The sequence below is a fragment of the Jaculus jaculus genome, chromosome 8, assembly GCF_020740685.1.
Source record: "Jaculus jaculus isolate mJacJac1 chromosome 8, mJacJac1.mat.Y.cur, whole genome shotgun sequence".
Taxonomy (NCBI): domain Eukaryota; kingdom Metazoa; phylum Chordata; class Mammalia; order Rodentia; family Dipodidae; genus Jaculus; species Jaculus jaculus.
This window is the reverse complement of record NC_059109.1, coordinates 40,505,527-40,529,293: the sequence shown is the minus strand read 5'-3', so window position 1 is coordinate 40,529,293 and position 23,767 is coordinate 40,505,527. Positions and strand designations below refer to the sequence as shown.

General features: G+C 38.1%; 1 protein-coding gene across 2 annotated transcripts in view; it reads left to right on the top strand.

The window, feature by feature from the left end:
• The window catches only part of Fsip1 (fibrous sheath interacting protein 1), a 213,365-nt gene that overhangs the window by 19,439 nt on the left and 170,159 nt on the right, over positions 1-23,767 (top strand). For both annotated transcript variants that reach the window (XM_045156922.1, XM_045156921.1), the window contains 3 exons: positions 4,279-4,430; positions 5,176-5,269; positions 21,565-21,660. In XM_045156922.1, the coding sequence (XP_045012857.1) occupies positions 4,279-4,430; positions 5,176-5,269; positions 21,565-21,660 (342 nt within the window). The remainder of the gene's footprint in view (positions 1-4,278; positions 4,431-5,175; positions 5,270-21,564; positions 21,661-23,767) is intronic.

The following is a 23,767-nucleotide window of genomic DNA, read 5'->3' as shown; positions in this document are numbered from 1 at the left end:
AGCAACATAATAAATCATGCCATTTATTATGATGAAATGGTGCTAATTTTACCAAGGAGGGAGTAGTTTTTGTCAGTTTTCAGTTTTTGGCATGATTCATGGGCCATTTTGATGGTTAAAATGTCAGAATAAAAGGTATTGCATAATTTACAAATGCCCTTTTAGAGATAATTATACTCAAAATGAATATCATTTAAACTTAAAAGCTACTCCCCCCCCATAGTATTAAATTAGTTCTGGTCAGATTAGGTTAGAATAGCAGTTTTCACATGTGACTTATGGGACTCAGGATAGGCAAGTGCCTGAGGCACTTGTGGGAGCTCTGCAAGCAAACACTCTCTTTATAATAACATGGTTGCCATTTATATTCTTGCCTCCTGTGGTGGCATTTGCACTGATGGTACAAAAGTAATGGGGAGTACAACTGTTAGTCTTAATATGAATCAAGACTGTGCCTCCAGATTTCATGAGAGGACATTATCTTCTTTATAACCTGGCACTGAAAGGCAAAAAATAGTGTCACTCAAGGATAGCCTTGAAACATCCTACTATCTTGTGAGGAAAGATATGAAAGAATTTCTTGTATACCATAGTGAGAAGACTGTGTAGAGAAAGAGTTCTTGTGTGGTAGTTTGAGTTAAGAGCCAAACTGGCCATCTTTAAGGGCACCATTTTCTCTTGAAAGATCAACTCACAGATACACAATTACTACCCAGACTTGAGCATTCAGCAAACTGTTTTTCAAGAGGAAGTGAGCCTTTTACATCGAGGAAAATTACTGATTATATCTGTGTCAATAATAATAAAATTTAGTCATTTAAATGTACCTTAGAATTTGGCAAATGTGCATATGTCACTATGAACTTTACAGCTTCTCAGTACTTGGACATTCTGATTAAATTGATGGCAGTATTAACAAATGTGAGTTTTAAATATTATATAACGGAATGTGTTCATACATAGAAGGTTTATATAATTCTGTTAACCTATTTTCTAAGTGATCAATACAGGGTCAATATTGATTCAACATGAAATACAGATCCATGAATGTTCATGGAACCATGTCCTATAGGTCACTGATAGGGTTGCAAATCTCATATTGCAACTAACTTTAAGAAACTACCCTTGCCAGGTTTTGGTGTGGTATCAAAAAATACCTACATATAGGAACAAGTTATTAATTTCTCTTCTCTTTCCAAACTATGTATCTATGTAAGGCCATGTTTTCTTCATGCACTTCAACCCAAGCATCAAATTCCCATACATTGGACTGGAGAGATGGTTCAGTGGCTAAGGCATTTGCCTGCAAACCCTAATGACCTAAGTTTGGTTCCCTAGTACCCACATAAAGCCAGGTACACAGTGACACATGCATCTGGAGTTCCTTTGCAGTGGCTGGAGGCCCTGGTATACCTATTCATCCTATCTCTTTGTCTCTGTTTTATTTTTCTGCTTGCAAATAAATAAATAAAAATATTTTTAAAATTTCCATACATTGTTAAGTATGTGTAAGTCCAGCTATCTTTTACTAACCATATATTAGGAATTTAAGACAAGATGATTCTCACTAATTTCTGGGAGAATACAGTTATTTGCCATTAAACTGTGATATTTATATTTACATGTAAATATGCTCATTTTTATTATTTTAAAATGTATATGTAAATTTTATATTATTTTCTGTGTTTTTTTTTTGTTTTTTTGAGGTAGGGTCTCACTCTAGCCCAGGCTGACCTGGAATTTACTATGTAGTCTCAGGGTGGCCTCGAACTCACAGTGATCCTCCTACCTCTGCCTCCCAAGTGCTGGGATTAAAGGCATGCGCCACCACGCCCAGCTTTCTGTGTTTTTTTTTTTTATATTTAAGAACTAGGGATTACCCTAGGTTTTGCATATGTTAAGCATATGCTGTCATTGAGCTACATCTATAGCCCTTTGGCTACCCCTCACCCTATTTTTTCTTCTGAGATTGGGTATCACTGTGCAGAGTTAAGGATATCCTTAAACTCATAATCTTCCTGCTTCTGCGTCCTGAATGGAGATTACAGGTGTGCATAATCATGCTTGGCTATTTCAGTTTTGAATTCTTTTTTTAAACATCTTTTTTGTATTTTTTTATGAAAGAGGGAGACGGAGAATGAGAATGAATTGGCATGCTAGAGCCTCAACTCCAGATGCATGTGCCATCCTGTACGCATTTGTGACCTGTGTGCTTGTGTCACCTTGTGCATCTTGCTTATGTGGGGTCTGGAAAGTTGAACATGGGTCCTTAGGCTTTGCAGGCAAGTGCCTTAACCACTAAGCCATCTCTTCAGCACTGAACATTGGTTTTTTTAAAGCTTTTAAAGTATTTTAATTTATTTACAAGGAGAGAGAGACAGAAGGAGAGAGTGAGAATATGCATGCCAGGGCCTCCAGCTGCTACAAACAAACTCCAGACTCATGTGCCATTTTATGCATCTATCTTTATTAACATGAGTACTGGGGAATTGAACTTGGGTTGTTAGGTCTTTAGCTATTGATCCATTTCTATAGCCCCTCAGTTTTGATTTCTGATATGTAACTACAAGTCAATAAGTAGATATAGCTATAACTATAATTATAAGATATAACCCATATAAGCAAACATTGCTTTGGGTTGTCAAAAATTTGTAAGGCTGGAAAGGCGAGAGGTGCTTTAGAGTGTGTCTGGGGGTGCTGGAGAGATGGCTCATTGGTTAAGGGCACTTGCTTTCAAAGCCTGATGGCCTGGGTTTGATTCTCCAGTATCCATGTAAAGATACTCCAAATGATGTGCATGTATCTGGAGTTCATTTTCAAGAGGCCCTGGCATCCTGCTTCACTTCCTTTCCTTTTCCTTCTCTTCCCTCTTCTCCCTTTCTCTTCCCTCCCCTTCCCTTCTCTTCCTTTTCCTTCCCTTTTCTTCCTCTCTCTCTCAAATAAATAAAAATTTTTAAAAAATTAAAAGAATGTGTCTGGAATGATGTCAGCTCTCACAGGACAGGAGATGGAAATTGTAGTTATCAGGAAACAACATTGTTGAGATTAGCTACTTGGCCCAGTTCTATAGTTTATATTTAGTTGTTTATATTTATTCATACTGTGTTAGTTCAAAATGTCTGACATATTGTTTACCTTATAGACAGTGAGCCTGAGAATGCTAAGAGTAGCAGTTGAGAACTAAATTTGAGGTGATTGCATTTATAGAATGAAAGCAAAATGACTTTAGGAGCCTCCTATTAGTAAGATTAATACTATTTTGTGATAAGATTCTGACTTCTTTTTTCTTCAGAGAGGAAGTATTATATACAACAGGGCAATGCCACTAGATTCTTTGGATTTTCAAAAGTTGCTAAGTTTGGCTTCACTTATATCATGTGCCATTATTAATGAGTTAACCAGAGATGTCTGAGATTTAATACTTAAACATTTATGCTCTTTGTCAGTTTCCATTAGATTTCACAGAGGGAGTGTTGACTGGTTTTCCTGGAGTCAGACAAATTAGGGTGGAAGCTACTCTGTCATTTGACCATCGTGGACCAGTATGTAACTCAGACATAGATTGGCCTCTGTTTCCTAATTATACCACCACACAGGGTTAGATGAGGATTGAGGAAGCAGTTATCACTGTTCATGTGAAGCATATCTATAAATGTTATCTGCTATTATCATTATTGCTAGTTATAAGTTAAAACTTGAATGATGAAAGCTAGTAAGATACCAATTATTTACTTCTCAAGAATATTTTCATGTTCTTCAGCCACTTGGAAAAAATGATAGTTGCATTAAAAAAAAGCCATATCTATTTTCACAGAGAACTAATTTGGGTACGTTTCCTCTGTAAGTTGGAATCACTCTATGACTTAGGAATACTGCTTTTTAATGTAGCTCTATGTGTGCATGGCTTCTCTTTTAGTTAATTTGAGGCAGTTCCTTAGTTGCTGTTTTTCATTCAGGTAAATGGAAGGTATAGCAAAATGAAAGTGGAACACCTTAGAATTTGAAGAGCACCAGAGAACCACTTAGAATAACATTAGCTTTTTGAAAGGATTAAGTTATCTCAACTATAGAGATAAATATCTATTTCTCAATGTTATTAGATAATAACCTGAAAAGGTGAATTAAAAAGCACCATGTAAACCAAGTTAGTTACATGACACCAATGTAGTAATCATTGCCATCAGACATAAATATTTGTTGGATGAAAGGAAAAAGCAAAATCAAAACAAAACTGTTTTACTAAACTTAAAACCCATTTCTATTTTTAACATAATACAGATGATCTTCAATTAGAAGAAGATCCCCAGCTTCAATCTGCTATTTGTAAGATGCACAGACTTGATAAGATATTGGCAAAAAGACAATGTAGAGAAAAAGAAATTAAGAGGCAAGGTCTAGAAATGAGAATAAAGCTGTGGGAAGAAGTTAAGGTAAGAACTATATGATCATATGCTGAAATGGTAAGAATCAGTCTCCTCTAATAGGAGTAAGAAAAACATGGTTTGTGATAATGCTAATGTGATCTGCCTTATTGATTTATTTTGTGGAATTGATAACAGTAGTAATAGTACGTATGTGTATGTGTGTGTGTGATCAGGTGACTAACTTCAGAGGAAATTTTCCTAGACAGTAATATGAATTTAGAATGCAGTAAATAGAAATATATTTATGAGCTTTCCAGAAAGACCACTGAGATGGAAAGAAAGCAATGTAAAGAAAGCAACATCAAAAATGTACTGTTTTAAAGTAGAGATAAGACTTTTTTTTAAATAAAACGTAGCATAAAAAGTTACCCTGCTACTCTTTTCTATTGAAGATCAAAGCAAATTTTAATTTCCTTTAACATAAGAATTATATATGGAAACACAATAAAGCAGCACCAAACTTGAAATGTCTGATGATAGTATATTTTTGAGTTATTCACTAATTATAAAATATCTTGCTGAAACTTAAAATATTATAAGCAATATAATTACCATATGATGATAGATAAGTGCTTCAAGTTTATCTGGGAAAACAATAACAGAATTGTGTGAAAGCAATTTCCTAGTTAAAGAATATGAATGGCTTGAGCCTTCTTGTGTGAATATATATGATTGAGAACTGTTGAATAAGAATCATGGGTACAGTTGCCTTCTTTTCTCATACTTAAACTGTATTTTTTTCTTTCATTAGTGTGCAAAGAGTAATGAAGTTTTACAAACTAATGAGGAGATAGAAAATACACAAAAGTTTTTTGCTTTGACTGCTGCATCTACAGAAGCTGTCGGTGGGTAAATGGAGATGCCATCCCTTCTTCTTTGATGTCAAGTGTAATGATGTCATTGGAGTGAAGTTAAATTCCCAATGCAAACATTTCCCCCACTTTTTTTTTCCTCTGTGACACTTTTATTTTTGAGATACGGTCTCATGCTAGCCCAGGCTGACCTGAAACTCACTCTGTAGTCCCAGGCTGGCCTCGAACTCACAGTAACCCTTCTACCTCTGCTTCCCAAGTGCTAGGATTAAAGGCATGTGCCTCCATGACCATCATATGTGTGACTCTTTCTCAGAGGAAATAATTGATCCCATGAGATAAGAATAATGGGAACTAGTATGAGTGTAGTCCCAGACTGACCTCAAACTCACAGTGATCCTCTTTCCTCTGTCTCTTAGTCCTACTTTTTGAGATCAGCCACTTCTGCACATGTATTTCTACTTTTCCCTTGTATGTATTTATATTTGTGAATATTCCTTTTTTATTTATTAAGTAGAAACTTTGTGTGGACACATCATGTCCATCATCTCCCTCCTCCCTGCCCCCATTGAGGGCCCTCCTCAGTGGGATTGCTTGTATTCACCATGGAGTTGTGAGAGTAGCTGTCAGTCATTGTAGGGGGACAGTGTTCCTGGATATTCCCTCTCACTCTGTGGCTCTTAAAATCTTCCCATCCCCTCTTCTTCAAAATGTCCTGAGGTGTGGTGGGTGTGTTTTAAGTCTGCTTTAGTGTTTGGCTCTCAGTGGCTTTTGGAATTCTGCTTTGATATGTTTTGAGTATCCTCAATGTCTGTCTCCATCACCATGTCATGTGGATTGTCAGGCTTATCATGGAAGCAGCACTCTTGCTTGTCTCACAAATTCCTCTGTGGTTTTGTCTGGGCCCTGGCTGATGGGCAAGGTATGGTTTATCTCCATGGTTTTTGCTGCCTTCTGAAAAAGAAAAATAGATTTTCCAATGGAGATTGAGGTCAGCATAGGTTAAATGGGATGGACATTGTTAATTAAGAGATATTTTGATTGGTGTAGCCTCTCTTTTGGTCAAAGACTAGAGGGAGCTTCTTGGAGTCCATGATCTTGGTCTCCATAGGATTCTGACTCAGTTCCCAGCTCCAACTATGGGTTCCTTTGCATTGAACGGATCTTAGCTAATCAAAAAGCCATGGGATACCCACCTAGGTTGGGTGCCACTATTTCACAGGTGTGTACATCTTGTCAGGCTTGTTGCTTTATGTAACAATATCCCCTGTTACACACAACATTGTTGACCATTTTCCCCCAGCAGCTCATGTAGCACTTTTCAGCACTATATAGGCTAATGTCTGAGAACTGGCTCCCTTCCAGCTGAATCTCAATGTTCTGTGTTGGCAGCATGTGATATCTGTAGCAATAAAGTCTTACCTTTTACCTCAGGTGGGTAATCAGGTGCATTGACAGAAGCCTGTCTTGTTTTGGGGACCTTGTAGGTCCATTCGATTAACAGCTCAATGTAGGTTGTAACCAATTTCTGGTACTGAGAGTTATAAGCCAGAGCCAAATGTTTTAGGGTTAGGCTTCATCCTACCTGCTCTAGGGCCTTTCTAATCAGTTGATCCCTGCATGCTCCTCTTGAAAGTTATATAGTTTAGTCTACTATCCAAGGGAAAGGTTTCTATGGTACCAGTTCCTTTTGGAATTAGTTTTTTGTGCATCTCCCTCTGCCCTCCCATTCTCCTTTACCCAAACACTTCTATCCCTATTATCTGTTCTTTGAGTTGCCTGTCAGGTATGCCTTCAACCCAAGCTGTTCCAGGTTAGGAACCACAGATATGGGAGAACATGTGGCATTTGTCTTTCTGTGCTTGTGTGAGTTTGCTTACTATAATCTATTCCAACTTTCATTATATCATTGTTCCTTACTGTTGAGTAGAATTCCATTGTGTCTTTATTATCTTTATTATCGAGTTGTCAAATTATGGGCATCTGGGTTGATTCCAGTTTTTAGTTCTTAACATGATTGAGCAAATATTTCTGCAGTGAAGAGTGGAGTATTTAAGATATATGTCCAATAGAGGAGTAACTGAGTCTGTTGGTAGCTCAATTTTCATCCTTTTCAGGAGTCTCCATATTCATTTCCATAGTGGTTGTACAAGTTTGGATTCCTACCAGCAGTGAATGAGGGTTCGTTCCTCTTTCCCCATATCCTCACCAACATTTATTGTTGGTTGATTCAATTCTTTTTTAATTTTTACATATTAGTTGAGAGAGAGAGAAAGAGGTGGGGGGTGGTGGGCATGCCAGGGCCTCCAGCCACTGCAAACGAACTGCAGATGCTTGAACCACCTTGTGCATCTGGCTTATGTGGGTCATGGAGAATTGAACCTGGGTTCTTTAGCTTTTCAGGAAAGTGCCTTAACTGCTAAGCCATTTCTCCAGCCCTATCAGTTGATTTTTTAATGATTGCTGTTCTGACTGGAGTAAGGTGAAATCTCATAGTTTTAATTTGCATGTCCCTGATAATGAAAGATCTTGAACCTTTTCTTAAGTGAGTATTAGCCATTTGGATTTCTTCTACTGAGAAGTCTATTTTGTCATATATTAATATAGTCAAATCTGCTTGTTTCTTATTTCCATTTGGTTGGAAAATCAATTTTAATCCTTTTACCTTTGAAAGTGTGTATCTTTAGTGATTAGGTGGGTTTCTTGAAGGCAGCAGATTAAAGGGTCCATTTTTCTGATCTACCATTTTAACTTATATCTTTTTATGGGTGAGTTAAGTCCATTAATATTTAGAATAGTAACTGTGAGTTTTGATTTAATCCCTGCCATTCTGGATGGTTTATGGGGTTTGGTGCATTGTTGTTTTCATGACTGCTCTAGTATTGGTTACTATGATCTTTCTCTTGTAGGCTCTTGAGGTTTGTTGTTTGATTTTCCTCTGTGGAGTATTTCCTGAAATATTCTCTGTAGGTTTGGCTTTGTATTCATATAATCATAGAGCTGGATTTTGTCATGAAAACTTTTCATTTCTCCGTCTGTTATGAAGGGTACTTTCACTGGGTAGAACAGTTTGGTTTGGAAGCCATAGTTTTTTATGCTTTGAAGTATTCTATTCCAAGCCCTTCTGGCTTTCTGGTTTCCATTGAAAAATTTGAGGTAACTCTGATGGGATTGCCTTTGTATTTAATGAATTGTTTCTTTCTGCATTTAGCACTCTCTTTTTGTTTTCATTTTTAGTTTTAATTAGGATATGCCTTGGAGAGAGAGTTTTTTCTTTGGTCCTATCTGGTGTTCTCTGAGCTTCTTTTATCTGGATGGGCCTCTCTTGTGAGATTGGGAAAGTTTCCATAATTTTGTTGAATATGATCTCTATGCCTTTGGCCTGGATTTCTTCCCTTTTTGGTGTACCCATGATCTGGATGTTTGGTCATTTTAAGATATCTCACAATTCTCTCATATTCTGTTCATATGATTTTTTTGAGCTTATATGATTTTTTGACTCCAGATCAAAAGTTTTTCTGGCTTGTCTTCCAGATCCGAGGTTCTGTCCTCTACCAGGTCAACTGTTTGTAAGGGCTTCTAGAGAGGCTTTTAAAAGATCTATTGATTTTTTGTTTTCTGTTGCATTTTTCTGCATCATGTCCAGTTCTTTGTTGAATTCCTTTTTTTTTTTTTTTTTTTTGCAGTGGGGTCTACCCATCTTGGGTAAGTCTTTTATTTTATTAAGGAGGAAGCAAGTACTGATAACTTCCTGGCAAACACTTGCCGGATCCTCCTGGGCTCTTTGTGAGCAGGAGCAAGGCACCAAGGAGGAGGCGAGGGAGCTTTCTTGTGTACCTTGTTCCCTGCTTTCCCTAAGGTTGTCTTATGTGACCATAGTATTATGACCAAAACCACCAAGTCAACGTTGCTACAATACATTTTTTTTAAACAATACTTTTAATTAAGCTGACGACCTTCTCAGTTATTCTCACCTTTCTTTTTAATCTTGTAATATCCTGTCCAGGATCTTATTGCATTAGCTGCTATGTCTCCTCGTTCTAATGGACTCTGCGATAGAACCTTAGCCTTTCTTTGGGTCTTGTGACCTTTTTAGAGAGTTCTGATGAAATATTTTGTAAAATATACTGAAATATTTTTGTGATGTTTATTCATTGTTAGATGGGAGTTACTCATTTTAGCAGCTTCCAGAATTATAGACCCTCATATACAAACTTAGGATATATAGTGTTTATATGTATTATTGGCCATGCTAACCTTGACCATTTAGTTAAGGTGGGGTTGGTTTACTTCTTCTCTGTAAGGTTACTGTTGCAGTCAGGTTTGCATTGCTGGCAGGAAATACCTGTTGAAGAGCAGCTTGTGGGGATAAAAGACTTATTTTGGCTTATAGACTCGAGGGGAAGCTACCATAATGGCAGGAGAAAATAATGGCATGAGCAGAGAGTAGACATCACGTCTTGGGAAATATCAGGTGGACAACAGCAACAGGAAAGTGTGCCAAACACTGGCAAGGGGAAGCTGGCGTCAATTCCCAAATCTTCATCAGCTGGGGACCTAGCATTAAGAACACTTAAGTTTATGGGGACACCTGAATCAAACCACCACAGTTACCAAGGTTATTCTTTTTTCCTTTTTTTATTGTGAACTTTAATATATGAGCATATTGCAAATTAGTCATATTTCCTCTTATGTCCCCTGTCCTCGTTCCACAGAGGACTCTCCTCAACTAAACAATATCATAACACCCCACAAAAATGATCTTGTCAAAGGAGTTGGACTTTTAAAAGATTTTCTGAGACTGACTTAACTTAAACTTCTACCAATATTGAAGTTGAATATTACTCTCCTGTCCCCACAATGACACTGGATTTTGTAGGTAGTATGTTTATTCAATTAAAATTAAATCATAATGATTCTTCTCTCTTATTGTCAGGGAGGTTAAATATTATTTTGGTTAGCCATGTTGTGAATTACTACTTATATATTATGCTCTTTCATAAATAAAATATTCATTTGTCAATTTGAAGGACTTCTTCAATATTAAGAATATTATTTATTTTGATGAAAAATACCAAAGCACATTCTTTTCTAACTTGTTTTTATACTTTTTTGATATTTATTAATGTATCTGTTTATTTCTTAAAAAAATTTTTTTGTTCATTTTTATTTATTTGAGTATGACAGACAGAGAGAGAAGAGGCAGGTAGAGAGAGAGAATGGGTGCACAAGGGCCTCCAGCCACTGCAAATGAACTCCAGACTTGTGCGCCTCTTTGTGCATCTGGCTAACATGGGTCCTGGGGAATTGAGCCTTGAACCTGGGGTCCTTACGCTTCACAGGCAAGCACTTAACTGCGAAACCATCTCTCTAGCCCTGTTTATTTCTTTTTTAAAGTCAAGTTTATTGAGATACAATTCTCTTACAGTGGTTAAACTCACCTCAATTTATTATACAGTGCTATAGGTTTTTTTAACATTTGAATTTTTTAAGTTATTTGAGAGAGAGAGAAGAAAGGGAAGGAGGAGAGAGAGAGAAAATGGGCATGATAGGGCCTCTTTCTGCTGTAAATTAACTGTAGACACATGTGCCACTTTGTTTGGCTCTATGCCAGTACTGGGAAATTGTACCTGGGTTGTCAGGCTTTGCTGGCAAGTGCCTTTAGTTGCTGAGCCCTTTCCAGTCTCTGAAATAGGTTTTAACAAGCACATACAGTTTTGTAATTACCACAGTCAAGATATACAGCATATTGTCCCCAAAACTTCCTTTATGACCTTTCTTAAGCCAGCATCTTTAACCCTTGAGCCATCTTTCTAGCTCTGAATGACCTTTCTCTATTTTCTGGCAGCCACAAAGTTCATGTTAGTATTCACAATATGATTTCTCCATCCTTTTTCACCCTTTTCTGCATTCACATTGGTGTTCCCTGTTCCCACAGCATTGGCACCTATAGTACCTTGTCCTTTCCATGGTGGTGTCTTCATGAGCTCATACTTGAGAATGAGATAGCTCATTCAAAATGAAGGGAAAATGTCAGTGCATTCTTGGCTTCTTTATATGTAATTAGAGTCTTTCTGGGTGGCTTCTCTCTTACAGAAAAGCCAATTCTTTAAACATTAAAAAATTATTATTATTTTTTTCTCTTCCTCCCTTCCTTCCTTCCTCCCTCCCTTCCTTCCTCCCTCCCTTCCTTCCTCCCTCCCTTCCTCCCTTCCTTCCTTCCTCCCTCCCTCCCTCCCTCCCTCCCTCCCTCCCTCCCTCCCTCCCTCCCTCCCTCCCTTCCTTCCTTCCTTCCTTCCTTCTTTCCTTCCTTCCTTCCTTTCTCTCCCCCTCTCTCCCTCCCTTCCTCTTTTTCTTTCTTTCTTTCTGTTTGGTTTATCAAGGTAGGGTTTCACTCTAGCCCAGGCTGACCTGGAATTCACTGTGTAGTCCCAGGCTGGCCTTGAACTCATGGTGATTCTTCTACCTCTGCCTCCCAAGTGCTGGGATTAAAGGCATGTGCCACCACACCTGGCTAAAAATTATTATTTCTTATTTGTTAGTATATAAAGAAATGTGTTTCGGGCTGGAGAGATGGCTTAGCGGTTAAGCACTTGCCTGTGAAGCCTAAGGACCCTGGTTCAAGGCTCGATTCCCCAGGACCCACATTAGCCAGATACACAAGGGGGCACATGTGTCTGGAGTTCGTTTGCAGTGGCTGGAAGCCCTGGCGCACCCATTCTCACTCTCTCTCTCTACCTCTTTCTCTGTCGCTCTCAAATGAATAAAAATAAACAAAAAAATGAAAGAAAAACCTTAAAAAAAAAAGAAATGTGTTTCATTGTGAAAGTCTCATGATCTATGTCACTACACATTGTTATTTATATCTACACTGCCCTCTTTCCCTACTTGCTTTCTGGTCTCCTTCCTCTCCCTAAAGAATAAGAAGCCAATTCCTCCATCTCTCTCTCTCTCTCTCTTTTTTTTTTTGAGGTAGGGTCTTACTCTAGCCCAGGCTGACCTGGAATTCACTACGGAGTCTCAGGGTGGCCTCGAACTCATGGCAATCTTCCTACCTCTGCCGCCTCCCGAGTGCTGGGATTAAAGGCATGTGCTACCATGCCCGGCTCTTTTTTTTTTTTTTTTTAATGCCTGTTTCTTATTTCATTTTCCTTTTGAGACAGGGTCTCTAGTGAAGTCCAGGCTGGATTCAAACACACTATGTAGCTGAGGATGATCTTGAATTTCTGATCCTCCTTTCTGCACCTTCCAAGTGCTGGGATTATAAGTGTGTGCTACCATACCCTGCTGAAAAGCCAATTCTCTAATAAAATTTCCTGCTGGCTCTTTGCATCTTTATCAATCATTTATTAAATGTGAAAATCACAAGAAAGGAGTTATTTCTTACTTCAGGCTATATTGTAAGCCTAATCATTATATAGATATATGGTTTTTCTGAGGTAGAGTTTCACTCTATTCCAGGCTGACCTGGAATTCACAATGTAGTCTCAGGATGGCATTGAACTCATGGTGATCCTCCTACCTCTGTCTCCCGACTGCTGGGATCAAAGGTGTGCACCACCATGCCTGGCCATATTTTAAAAATACTTGTCACTATGAAATTTTTAGATTATTCTAAAGAAGGATTTTTTTGTGTTCATCAGATGAAGAGCTGTTGTATTAGCAGTCTTTCCACTGCATCTCTGAAAGAAATGGATAAAAACACAAAAGTTCAACTTGAACACAGCATAGATTTTTTCAAAGTAATAAATTCCTGCTATTTCAATGTAGGTAAATTGTGAGAGGATTTTTTTTTTCCTGTTTCTCATTGAGCTCATAAGTTTTTTTTTTTTTTTTGGAAGCAGGGTCTCACTCTTGCCCTGGCTGACCTCAAGCTCATTCTGTAGCCCAACGTTGGCCTCAAACTCATGGAGATCTTCTTAACTCAGCCTCCCAAGTGCTGGGATTAAAAGCCATGCACCACCATATTCAGCTAGTTATGTCATAATAAAAAACAAAAATTAGCCAGGCGTGGTGGCACACGCCTTTAATCCCAGCACTCAGGAGGCAGAGGTAGGAGGATCGCAGTAAGTTCAAGGCCACCTTGAGACTACATAGTGTATTCCAGGTTAGCCTGGGCTAGAGTGAGAGACCCTACCTTGAAAAACCAAAAACTTATTTTGATTAAACATATATAACCATTAATTTAAAAATAAAATGTTTCTATAAGTGTCATTAGGGAAGCAGAAATGTTTGCTGTGTTTATAATTTCTTGTGACCCAGCAAGTGCAAAGCACTTGTAAGCCTTCCACTAGGTGGCATCAACTAGCTGTTGCACCCTCTTTGTAGGAGGGTGCTCTTGACCTTAAATCACATACTCCAGGCACACTGAAACCCACATTCTTCATTTAAACAAAGGGAGAATTCTGAGAGTGAGTGTTTTTCTTAACCTCCTATTTAGAAGTAACTGGTGGCTAAATGACAATTCCCAATCTGTTTTTCAGTTCTTCCAACATAAACTCCATCACAGTCCTCTTCTAACATCACAAATAACCAATAGCCAATAAATGAAAAATAGTTGTTGCTGTGTTTTTTAAAATTTAGTTTTGTATACAGTGCTCTAAACACAAGTGATACCTTGAGTCCCAAGAAAAAGATGAAAACTGCGTTGCTTATTTGTGCTGAATTTTGGCTTTATTATCCACACATAATCACTTCCAACTTAACTCCTGAGAATTTAGAGTGAACAATATAGCATTTGTTGGAGATCTCCAAAATATTTACAAGTCTGCCCATCCCAATAATGAGGGCTCACTTTTAGCTTTTTCTGGAACAGTGTTGTAAAAGTCAAGCACCTTACACCACCAGTCATTTCCCCTAGTTTCTAGCCCTTACAGAAATGTAGTTCAACAGTCTTTGAGACATAGCATCTAGTGACAGGGCTCTTGGTCATCAGTCAGTGCTTTGTGTAGAGATTAGTTTTTTTTTTTTTTAAATGTTTTATTCTTATTTTATTTTGTTTTTGGTTTTTCGAGATAGGGTCTCACTCTAGCCCACGCTCAACTGGAATTCACTCTGTATTCTCAGGGTGCCCTTAAACTCATGGCAGTCCTCTTACTTCTGCCTCTTGAGTGCTGGGATTAAAGGCGTGCACCACCACGCCTGGCTGAGATTAGTTTTTGCCTTTGTCACATTTTCTCTTGTATTTCCAGCTCCAAATTTACAAATGCATGCAAACACAACATAAAAAAAAATCAAAGCAAAAAAACCCCAAATAAACCCAACAACAAGTTTTATTTGCAAATGGCATTGCAATGGGACTAGCCAAATGTTGCAGTGGGGAATATGTGTGCCATGGTAAGATAGGGGCACATTCAAAGAAAACCATCAATATCTCAATGAACTAGGCTTTCCCCAAATTTGTGAATACCTCTTTCTTGCCTTTTCTATTAAATTTAGACATATCATACTTCTATTCCTGAATGCTAAGATTAAACTACTAAATCTGGTAATGTCTTTCTATCTGGATCAACAGGGGACTGAGGGGGATAGGATATCACACACCTGTGCTGCCGACATAGCTAAGGAGCTTTTAACCCCTGTTGAGTTCTTAGCATTACTTAGCAATCCTTTGCATTCTCCAAAGGTAAGACTTCAGTCTTTCACTAACTTCCTATTTTCTTCTGCAGTACTTTCTCTCATGGCTTCACTTTCTAGAGAAAATGGACCTACTGAGGCGCCCACCAATTTCCTTCTGTTTCTAAACTTCATTGTGATGCCCTGCCTCCAACAGCTGCTCCTTCCATCTCACTTTAGGAAGTTAGGTTCTCTTCTCTGAGGTCCATGTCAGTTCCATCCTATTCCTACCACCCAGCTCCTAACTCATCAATTGCTGCTCTCTCTCTTTCTCTCTTTCTTTCTTTCCTTTTGGTTTTTCCAAGTAGAGTCTTGCTCTAGTCCAGAGTGACCTGGAACTCACAGCAATCCTCTTATCTCAGCCTCCTGAGTACTGGGATTAAAGCATGTGCCACTACACCCAGCCAGTTGCTCTTTTATTATTATTAATTAATTTGAAAGGAGAGAGAGAGAGAGAGAAGAGAGAGAGAGAGAGAGAGAGAGAGAGAGAGAGAATGAATGAATGGGCACACCAGGTCGCTTAGCCACTGCAAATGAACTCCATATGCATGTGCCACTTTGTACATCTGCCTTACATGGGTACTGGGGAACCGAACCTGGGGTTGTTAGGTTTCGCAGGCAAATGCCTTAACATCTGTCATCTCTCCAGCTTTTAAAGAAAAAAATCTAGGGCTTCAATCTTTGCTCCTCTGCCTCTTCCCCTTCCACTTACTGTTGAATATTCTAACCCTAAAGCAGAATGAAAGAACTGTTGGACCAACAACAACATCAGTCAATCATATAAACCGAACTTTTCTCCCAGACAGCTGCCAATCAGTCCCTTCCCCCCCCCCCCACTTTCCTTATAGGTCTGACTTGTGGAAAGAATGTTCTACACCATTAGCAGTACTTCTGATTTTCATCTCACTTGACATCTCTGTAGCATCTCACACACTACCACACAAAGTATGTGAGACGTTTACTGAGTTATTGTCTTCTGGTTCTCTTCTTTTCCTGTCTTCTTCCTATTTTTGAAATCTAGTTCTTACTTTGTATGTTTTAATTCTTTTGAGTAACAGTGGCACTAGTACTGAGGTCCAGCCAAGAGCCAGCAAGGGACACAGGTTTGCCAGGAACAAAATGAGTGAGCTTGTTCTTCTCAAACTAGAGCCATAGAGCATCCCTTAGTCACTTTTTCATACTTCTTCCCTGAGAAACAGCTCCTCAGAAGATAATTTGTTCTACCATTTCTGTGCCTAACCTCTTTTAACCTGTATTAATGATTTCGATCCTAGACTTCAGCATTTTTCTTTTAGGCTATTCAAATAGGTTTTGTCTCCTAGCTGCCATTATTTCCCTATACTGTTAATTATGTTAGTTATGTCTTACTGTGTAACACACTAACCTCAAAACTTGGCAGCTTAAAACAGCAAGCTTTCAGACTTTCAGCCATCTGGATGAGCTTGGCTGTCTAGTTCTGACAGTGTTCCTTATGTGGTTGTGGTCAAGTTGATGGCCAGAGCTACCATTACCTAAAGACTCTACTGTTGCCTGAGAAACTGCTTCCAAGCTCAATCACTTGGTTCATGGTAGACTTGTGTTCCATGCTGGCTGTTGGCTGGACCTCTTAGTTTCTTATGACAAAAACCCAACTTTAGGATGTCTATGTATTCTTATAACATGACACCTTATAGTCCTTAAAACACCCAGTAACTGCTCAATTTTGTTAGCATTCCCATGATTCTTAGACAGTATTAGTAGGAAAATGATGTTTCATGCATTGTCTTTTTATATATCAAGGACTTTTTGCAGGTTTTGTACATTAGCTACCCATAGGTGTTATATACCTCCTTACTGTTATTACCTTAAGAGATGACTACCCTGACATACTTTTACTGAGGTATTAATGACATGGAGAAAAGCTAGTGGCTTTATTAGACATTTATAATGTGTTTTCTATTTAGACACTTAACTATGCTATCTTACTCATTTTAATTATCTTTAATAGTTTGCCTTTGGTCTTTTAAAGTTATGAACAAACAAAGATATGTTAATCTTAGTGTTCATTTCAGTAATTGATCCTTTTCCTGAAAATTGTAGACTTAGTGTTGAACTGTATCAAATACATTTAAATTACGGATTTTCCTTTGCAAACTTATTTAATATGGTAAAATTAATAGATATAAGTATTAAAACAGCCTTTTCTTTCTGGGCAAATCTTTCTTGGTTTTGGAAGACTATTCATTGAATTTAGTACAGATTTGACTGGGTGAATGCATTCAGAATTTTTTTTCTATAAAGCAAATTTAGTTTGTGAGTGTATGTGTGTTATGGCATTTGGGGTGAAGGTGAGATTTGTGGTTATTTATATATGTGATTACTTTGATAGCTATTTTAACTTCATTAAATGAGTGGGTGGGGCTACTCATTTATTTCTATGCTTTGAAACAGCTTATATAACAAGAGGATTATCTGTTCCCTAAATATTTGAAAGCTATCACTGGAAAAACCATCTGGTTCAGATTATTTTCTTGGAGGCAGTAGATGACTCTCCTCAGCCTCTTTCATATTTACTCTTCTCTTTCAGTTTACTCATTCTTCTGGAATCAATTTAGCAATGTAGCTATGACCCTAGATTTGAAAGTATCCATTTACTGCAATTTGAAAATTTATTAATATGAAATTTCATATAGGAAGTTAGTAGTCATTTTTCTTAGTGTTTGTATATTTCCTGTTTATAATTTCATTCCTATTTTTCCTTGTTAAAATATGTGGAAAAATTTTAAAGCAAACCTTTTATTTTTATACAATTTTACATTGAAAGAAAAATTACAGAGATGTTACAGAGATTTCCTATTTACTTATACCCAGTTTCCCCTATTAGGAGCACCTTAGTTAGTATGATATATTTGTTGTATCAGTAGTGAACGAGTATTTATATGTTACTAATGAGTAAAGCCCACCTTTTTACTTGATGTCCTTTGTACCATTATCCCATCTAGGATACTGTATTGCATTTAGTGCTCACATTTTCGTAGTCTAATTTGGGCTGTGACACTTTCAGACTTTCCTTGTTTTGAATGGCTTTGACAGTTTTGAGGAATACTCTTGAGGCATTTTGTGGAATGTCCATCCTTGGAATGAGTCTTATGATTGTCTCATTAGTCTGAGTTCTGTCTTCTTGGGAGGAAGACTATAGAGTTAATGTGCTGTTTTTATTACATGACATCATAGTATTAGCATACCAGCACTGCTGATGTTAAAATCCATCACCTAGCCGAGGAATTGTTGGTCAGAGTTTTCTGCTATGAAGTTACTCCATTTCCTTTTCTTTTCCAAGTATAACTTTTTGGAAGGAAGTGGATATGTACAGCCCTCTCACAAGGAATATGGAGTTATGTTTTATCATATTTATCACATCGAAAGCAGAATATCTACACATACAGTATCTTGAAATTTAATATTTTGTTCATTTATACCAGTATAAACTTAGGGATATTTATTTTGTACTTTGGGTACTACTTTATTTTTTGGTCACATTTTTTCCAGCTTTGGCCATCTGGAGCTCTCTCAGTTGGCTTCTATGTCCCTTTGGCACATGTGTTCATCATGAGATTTGCTTTATTGCGCTTAGCAAATATGCCCTTACTTTCTGGCTCCAGATTCACATACTATTTTTTTCATTTGAGTCCTAGAATTAGCCATTTCTCCAAGGTGTCCTGGTTCATTTATTGGAGAGTAGTAGAACTCAGTATCTGGGGCTGGAGAGGTGGCTTAGTTGTTAAAATGCTTGTCTTGAAAGCAGGAGGACTTGAGTTCAATCTCCACAGCCCACAAACAAAGGCTAGCCATGGTGGCATGCACCTGTAATCCCAGTGCTAGGGAAGTGTACATAAGAAGATCCCTATGGCTTGCTGGCCAGTCAGTCTACCTTAACTAGTAAACTTCAGGCCAGTGAGAGACCTTTTCTCAGTGTTCCAGTAGATAACACCCCAGATTATTCTCTGGTTTTCACATATGTGTGTACCTGGGTGCCAGGTATAATATTCTCTAAGAAAGGAAATGCTGGTACAACTGATCATACATATCTGATGATATATACCATACATATAAATATACATATACTTATACATATATGTATACTCATATGTAACTATTTCCATGTATAGTAAGAAGAGGTTGAGTTTATATATGCTGCTGTCACTGTCTGCATTCAAGTATCACATAGTACATTGCAACTCCTTCCCCTTTGCTCATCTGACATTCCATTCCAATAGTGCAAAACCCATTTTACATCCTCTGCCATCTGTTTACTTAATAGTTCAACCCTATTATGCTGTATAATATTGTCAACCTATGGGAAACAAGCAACTGAAATTTAGTGCTCATATGGAGTTTGTATTGCCTTTGGTCTCCAAGACTCCATTTTCAGAGTTACTTAGGTGAGTGTCCTGTTCTGTGCTTCCCTTTACTGAGATCGTTCTACACATTTGTCACATAGTTAGGTAGTTTTGTCACATTTTGCATTCTATACAGGGATTCTTTGGGCTCCTAAATATTTTTTTTGAAAATTTGCATGTATTGAATTTCATTCTTCATTCTCTGGTGGTATGGGGAGTTTTAAAAATGCATAGTGCATAGAAAGAAAACCACAACTATAGCTGCTAAGCATGTATATTCTCTTATTAAGAATGTTGGGATTTAGCTGGGTATGGTGACACACACCTTTAATCCTGGCATGAGGGAGTGGCAGAGGTAGGAGGATTGCTGTGAGTTTGAGACCACCCTGAGATTACATTGTGAGTTCCAGGTCAGCCTTGCCTAGAGTGGGACCCTACCTTGAAAAACCAAACCAAACCAAAACAAAACAAAAAACCAAGAATGTTGAGGTTTGGATTCATAAAATCTAGACTTGTGCCATTTTAGCACACTCTATAGTCCTCTTTTGTGCTTCTAGGGAAATGCTGTAGACTACCCCGACTTCTGTAGGTTGCTTCAGTGGCTCATGTATATGAAGATGATTTCCTTTTTACCTGGGAGTGATGCTCACATTGTGTTGTTTTTAGTCATATGTATGGCAGGGATTGAGAATATTCAAGTTATATATTTTATATATATATTTAAAAACAACGTCTTATGTGTGAGAGACACGTTGTGTCTTTTTTTTTTTTTTGAGGCAAGCACAACAGACTGGCCTTTTTTTTTCTTTTTGAGAGAGAGAGAGAGAGAAAGAGAGAGAGAGAGAGAGAGGGAGAGAGAGAATGAGAATATTGGCACACCAGGGCCACCAGCCACTGCAAATTGAACTCCAGGCTCATGAGAAACATTGTACGCTTGTATCACTGTGTGTCTGGCTTATGTGGGACCTGGAGAGTCCAACATGAGTCCTTAGACTTTGCAGGCAAGTGCCTTAACTGCTAAGCCATCTCTCCAGCCCATATTGTATCTTTTTAAATCCTGTATGGAGGGGATTGAGAATATTAAAAATAACCCGTTTTATTATTTATTTCAGATTTTCTTTTTAAAAATATTGTGTGTGTGTGTGTGAGAGAGAGAGAGAGGGGGAGAGAGAGAGAGAGGGGGGGGGGGAGAGAGAGGGGGAGAGAGAGGAGAGAGAGAGAGAGAGAGTTTGTACGGGCACACCAGGGCCTCTTGCTTCTACAAACAAACTCCAGGTGCGTGCACCCCTTTGTGCATCTTGCTTTACATGGGTACTGGGGAATCAAACACACACTGTCAGCCATTGTAAACAAGTAGCTTTAACCACTGTTCCATCTCTCTAGCCTTTTAGACTTTCTTCTCAGTTTTTATTTTTTCATAGCTTTCCCCCTCTTTAATGGCATGCACCTCAAGGTATACACCTCTCAATATATTTGTCAAATTAAAAAAAATACTTTTAAAACTTATTTTTATTTGAGAGAGGGAGAGAAAAACAAGCAGAGAGAAAGAGAGAGAGAGAGAGAGAGGGAGAGAGGGAGAGAGGAAGAAAGAAAGAAAGAAAGAAAGAAAGAAAGAAAGAAAGAAAGAAAGAAAGAAAGATAGAGAATGGGTACATCAGGGCTTTCAGCAGCTGTAAACAAACTCCAGATGTAAGCACCCTCTTGTGCATCTGACATGTGGGTCCTGGGAAATTGATCTTGGTCCTTTGGCTTTGCAGGCAAGCACCTTAACCACTAAGCCATCTCTTGAGCCCTGTCAAAAGTTCTTGATTTCCTGTAGGTATATTGTAGGCTGAGCATATGCTGTCCTGCTTGCTTCTTCCCTACAGTCCCCCTTCTTACCCTTTCCTCATCTCATCTGTCCCCTTTGTTACCCAACACATTTTTACTTCTACTTTCATTTAATGTTCACATACATAATTTTATGTGACTATATAAAATCTAGGGCTCACAAATGAGAGAAAACATATCTGTCTTTCTGAGTCTGGCTTAATTCACCTAATATGAGCAAATCCAATTGCATCCATCTTCCTGAAACTTCATTCTTTGTGGCTGAAAGAGTTTCGTTGTTTATTATGCACCTCATTTTCCTTGGCCGTTCCTCTGTTGTTGGGAACTTAGGTTCTATAACTTAGCTATTGTGCATAGCACTGATATACAAATATCTCTGTGTTATGTTGACTTGGAGACCTTTGTGTAAATATCCAAGAGAGAACTTACTTCTTTTTAAAGAAACTGAGTAGACAGTTCTTTATTCTGTGAAGATTGAAAAAAATTATTTTTTTGTATCTCTAGATTCTTCACTTGAGGATGAAGACACCTTTTTTTCAGTGTTTCACACTCAGGTCCCTCCAGAAGATTATGAAAATCATATGCAGAATGTCAAGAAGGGTATGTTTTATTAATTAATTTATTAATTTGTATATTTATTAATTTATTAATGTGTATATTGTCACAAGGATTGTTGGCTCTATTCAGAAATATTCATGGATGAAAATGATTCTGTGTAATTCAAAGCAGAGGACGGAAGACATAGACGCAGTTCAAGGTGGGACATAACAAAAGGGCCAAGGATGAGCCGGGCGTGGTGGCGCATGCCTTTAATCCCAGCACTCGGGAAGCAGAGGTAGGAGGATCGCCAAGAGTTCGAGGCCACCCTGAGACTACATAGTGAATTCCAGGTCAGCCTGAGCCAGAGTGAGACCCTACCTCAAAAAACCAAAAAAAAAAAAAAAAAAAAAAAAAAGGGCCAAGGCTGTAGCTCGGAGGTAGAACACATGCCTAGCTCTGGGTTTAATACCAGCACCATAAACAAACTGATGGCACATAATCAAATTTGAGTTATCTCAGTCCACTATGGGGTACTTGAAATTTGTATAATGAAGAGTTTTTTAAAAGCAGGCTGCAAATGATGGAAACCTGGCTTGGGGGTGGCAGTGAGAAGCTTGGTGGCAGATGGCTCTCTTTGGCTTCTGAGAGCATGTGCTATGGTGAGTCATTGAGAAGAATTCTCACTTACAAACCTAGAGGAGAGACTGTCCCAGGTGGAATCAGGTGCCTGTCTCTAGTCTAAACAACTTGTCCAACCTAGCAGAGGTGGAGTCACTGAGTGACAGGACAGCTCCTGAAATGCCACACCTGACTGGGAAGGAGAGAAGACATTTTGTTCTTTTTTTTTTTTTTTTTCACTATGTAGTCTCAGGCTGGCCTCAAACTCACAGTGATCCTCCTACCTGTGCCTCCCAAGTGTTGGGACCAAAGGCATGAACCACTTTGTCCAGTGGAAAGGAGACATTTTAAATAAGATATTTTCAATGTCTTTCCCCCTCCTAATTTACTAGAAGTATGTTTTTTTTTTTAATTTTTATTTATTTATTTATTTGAGAGCAACAGACACAGAGAGAAAGAGGCAGAGAGAGAGAAAGAGAGAGAGAATGGGCGCGCCAGGGCTTCCAGCCACTGCAAACGAACTCCAGACGCGTGTGCCCCCTTGTGCATCTGGCTAACGTGGGTCCTGGGGAATCAAGCCTCGAACCGGGGTCCTTAGGCTTCACAGGCAAGTGCTTAACCGCTAAGCCATCTCTCCAGCCCTAGAAGTATGTTTTAAAGGGACTTTATTATAAGTGTAGAAGTGGCTGCATTTAATTTGAGTTTAATGCATTGTTTAAGTATATAATGAAACTTAATCTGCATATATGCATATCATATGTCAACTAAAATGACTTTGTATTAACACGAATGATGGGAAAAAGTGATATATTTTACACATGGAATATCCAGTCACCAACATAATAACAAAAACTCCATGCTTCATTTGTTGGTAGTTTCTTTAAAAAGTAAGTATGCACCTATCATGGTGGTTTATGCATGTAACCCCAGTATTTGGGATGCTGAGGTATGAGGTCTGCTATGAGTTTGAGGCTAGCCTAGGCCACAGAGTTTCAGGTCAGCCCAGGGTAGAATGAAACAATGTCTCAAAAAAAAAGTAATTATGTGATTGATTAATGAAACTATTAGTATAAAGCAAGGGTTATTTGCCTAGAAAAATTTTAGCCCTTTTGTCTGGAAAGAATATAAATCCAAAGATCTTACTGTTTTCCTCATTTTCCATCTATTTCCATCTAAATTTATTTCCTAATTATTAGATTTGTATTGAGTCTTTGATAATGTGCTATTAATGCACCAAGTGATTATATTTCCTAGTTCTTTTTGTTGAGGTAACCTCTTTCAAAGAGAACTTTTAAATAAACCTAGTCTGGATTGAGCTATTGACTGGTGATTTTTCCTTTTTGAACTTTACTATGGTAATTTATTATACCTTTAACTTTTTTTTTTTTTTTGTACTGGCAATCAAATGTAGGGGCTCACATCTGATAGGCAAGCACTCTACCACTGAGCCACCTTCCACAAACTTGCACTATTTTGCAGGGTGAGTCCCATTTACTACTTAAAGAACTTCTTTGTGCCTGTTTTAGACTTTAATGAAAGGCTCATTAAA